General features: G+C 28.9%; 1 protein-coding gene across 1 annotated transcript; it reads left to right on the top strand.

The window, feature by feature from the left end:
• Nucleotides 1-389: 389 nt before the first annotated feature.
• Nucleotides 390-2,025, top strand: LOC114757945 (protein TIC 214-like). Its single transcript, XM_028946940.1, has one exon. It carries the CDS (start codon nt 1,282-1,284, stop codon nt 2,023-2,025), a length of 744 nt encoding a protein of 247 aa, XP_028802773.1. The 5' UTR covers nt 390-1,281.
• The last annotated feature ends 1,333 nt before the right edge of the window (nt 2,026-3,358 follow it).

The following is a 3,358-nucleotide window of genomic DNA, read 5'->3' as shown; positions in this document are numbered from 1 at the left end:
ATATTCACGGTTTTCAGTATCTTATCGATGGCTTCTCTTGCATTGCCGGGCATGAGCGGTTTTGTTGCAGAATTGATAGTTTTTTTTGGAATAATTACCAGTCAAAAATATCTTTTAATGACAAAAATACTAATCACTTTTGTAATGGCAATTGGAATGATATTAACTCCTATTTATTCATTATAAAAAAATATTTGGCAGATATTACAAAAAAGAAATGTTCGATTATCCCGCAAATCACATTATTTTTTTAAATTTTTCATAGAAAGGGTATATATAGATATCTTTGTATGTATCATTAATATTCCTAGAATCAATGTACAACTTTTTCTTGAATCAACAAAAAAAATTCTTACTAAATACATTTACAATAATAAAGCAAATGAAGAAAGAAAAAGAAGTGATAAAAAAAATCAAAGTCTAATTCACTTTATTTCTACTATAAAAAAATCAATTTGTAATATTAGGAATACGAATTCACAGAATTTTGTGACGTATCCTCTTTGTCACAAGCATATGTATTTTACAAATTATCACAAACCCAAGTTATTAACTTATATAAGTATAAATTAAGATCCGTTTTTGAATATCATGGAACACCTCTTTTTCTTAAGAATGAACTAAAGGATTATCTTTTTGGAGTACAAGGAATATCTCATTCCAAATTAAAACATAAGAGCGCTCCCAATTCTTTAATGAATCAATGGACAAATTGGTTAAAAGGTCATTATCAATACGATTTATCTCAGAATGGATGGTCTAGATTAGTATCCCACAAATGGCAAAATAAAATGAATGAACGCCATGTGGCTCAAAATAAAGATTTAACCAAATATCATTCATATGAACAAAACGGATTAATTCTTTACAAAAAGCACGAAATAGATTCATTAACAAATCAAAAAAAAAATGAAAAAACAATATGGGTATGATCTTTTATCATATAAATCCCTTAATTATGCAGATAAGAAGGACTCATATATTTATGGATATAGATCGTCATTCCAAGCAAATAATAACCAAGCGATTTCTTATAATTCCAACACGCGTAAAAAAAAAAAAATTGGATATGATGGATGATATTCCTCTCAAGAATTATATAGTAGAAGATTCTATTCTAGATATGGAAAAAAATTTGGATAGAAAGTGTTTTGATTGGAGAATTCTGAATTTTTGTCTTACAAATAAAGTGCATTTTTGGGGTTCGATCGATACCGATTATTATTTTACGCTTCATGAAGAAATCAACCCATCCAATAAAAAAAAAACCTTTTTGATTGGATGGGAATGAATGTAGAAATACTAAATCGTTGCATAGCGAATCGGGAATTTTTTTTCTTCTCTAAAATTTTTATATTTTATAATGCATATACGAGTAACCCATGGATCATACCAATCAAATTCCTTTTTTTCAATTTTAATGTAAATAAAAATGAGAAAAACATCACGGAAAAGAAAAAAATAGATATTTTTAGACGATGGAAAAAAAAATATCTTGAATTAGAGTTAGAGACTCGAAATAAAGGAAAAACAGAATATGCAGGTCGACTAAATCTTGAAGCATCCCCTTCAAAGAAAGAAAAAGATGTTAAAGAAGATTATGCCAGATCCGACATAAAAAAGGGTGTAAAAAAAAATAAATACACAAACAACATCGAAGCAGAACTTAATTGCTTCCTAAGAAGGTATTTGCTTTTTCAATTGAACTGGCGTGATTGCTTAAATGAAAGAATAATGAATAATATCCAAGTATATTGTCTCCTGCTTAGACTGAAAAATATAAAAGAAATTGCTATAGCCTCTATTCAAAGAGGAGAACTAAGTCTAGATATTATGAAAATTAAGAATCAGAAAGATTTCACTCTTACAGAATTGAATAAAAATACGGAATTGATAAAAAAAGGAATATTGAGTATCGAACCGATTTGTCTGTCTATAAAAAACCATGAACAATTTAATATGTATCAAACCATAGGCCTTTCGTTGATTCATAAGAGAAAGCACCAAATTAATCAAAGATACTGAGAAAAATTCCCGCCGCTACCATAGTAGCAGCGTGGATAAGAGCGGAAATAGGGGTAGGCCCTTCCATAGCATCCGGTAACCATACATGAAGGGGGAATTGGGCAGACTTAGCAACTGAACCGCCAAATAACAGGAAGGCGCACAAAGTAACTAATAAAAGATTAACCTCATTATTAGAAATCAAGTTATTGAATATTTCAAACAAATCCCGAAATTCCAAACTACCTGTTATCCAATAAAGACCCAAAATTCCCAATAATAAACAAAAATCCCCTACCCGATTAGTTACAAACGCTTTTTGACAAGCATTTGCCGCAATAGGACGTGTGAACCAAAAACCTATTAATAAATAAGAACACATTCCAACCAACTCCCAAAAATATAAATTTGTATCAAATTCGAACTATAACCAATCCCAACATTGAAGTATTAAAAAACTCATATAAGCAAAAAATCTCAAATATCCTTCATCATGAGACATAATTGTCACTGTAAATAAGAACCAGAATCCCAACAGTAGTAATCAATATTGACATAATAGAAGTAAGTGAATCGATCAAGTAGCCAAACTCTAAAGAAAGATCATTATTTATAGTCCAAGACCATACATATTGATAGATAGAACTGTTATTGATTTGATGAATAGACAGATCCACCGAAAAAATCATAACTATACTTAATAATAAAACACTAGGAAAAGCCCACATACGGCGAATATTTTTGTTGCCGCGGGAAAAAGGAGAAGTCCCACTCCTATTAACATAGGAACTGCAAGTGGAATGAAGGGTATGATCCATGAAAATTGATGTGTATATTCCATACAAAAAAAACAAAAAAAGGATTCTTAATGAGTTTTGTTTCTTATTCGCCAATTTTATCTCTTTTGAAAGGGTTCAGTTAATAAAAAAATGAAAATTAAGATAGAAATAGAATTATCTATTGTTCATTATTCTGAATTTTTGTCCAATATTTCCAATAGTTGAAAGTACGAAGTGAAAATGAGTCAAATGATATGACCAAATTACTAGTGAAAAATCCACTTTTTTTTATTAATAGAATATTAAAAGATTAATAATATTAAGAAATTCCAATTTTTAAATTATTATTATACAATAATTTATATCCAGAGAGTGGGGATAAATTATTACACCAAAACGAAAAATATTAGTTTATTTTGATATGAATCATAAAAAACAATCCATCTGATTCAAAAAGATAAGAATTCTTTTTGTAGTTTTTGATTCCGAATCATTAATTTGTTTCGGCACTAATTTTTGATTTTCCATTCCAAGAAAAAGACATATATCTTTGGAAAAAGTTTGTAAAAAAGGTT

This window comes from Neltuma alba, unplaced genomic scaffold (genome assembly GCF_004799145.2).
Source record: "Neltuma alba isolate B1F8T4 unplaced genomic scaffold, ASM479914v2 tig00001510_pilon, whole genome shotgun sequence".
Lineage (NCBI taxonomy): Eukaryota > Viridiplantae > Streptophyta > Magnoliopsida > Fabales > Fabaceae > Neltuma > Neltuma alba.
This window is presented reverse-complemented; position numbering and strand designations above follow the sequence as displayed.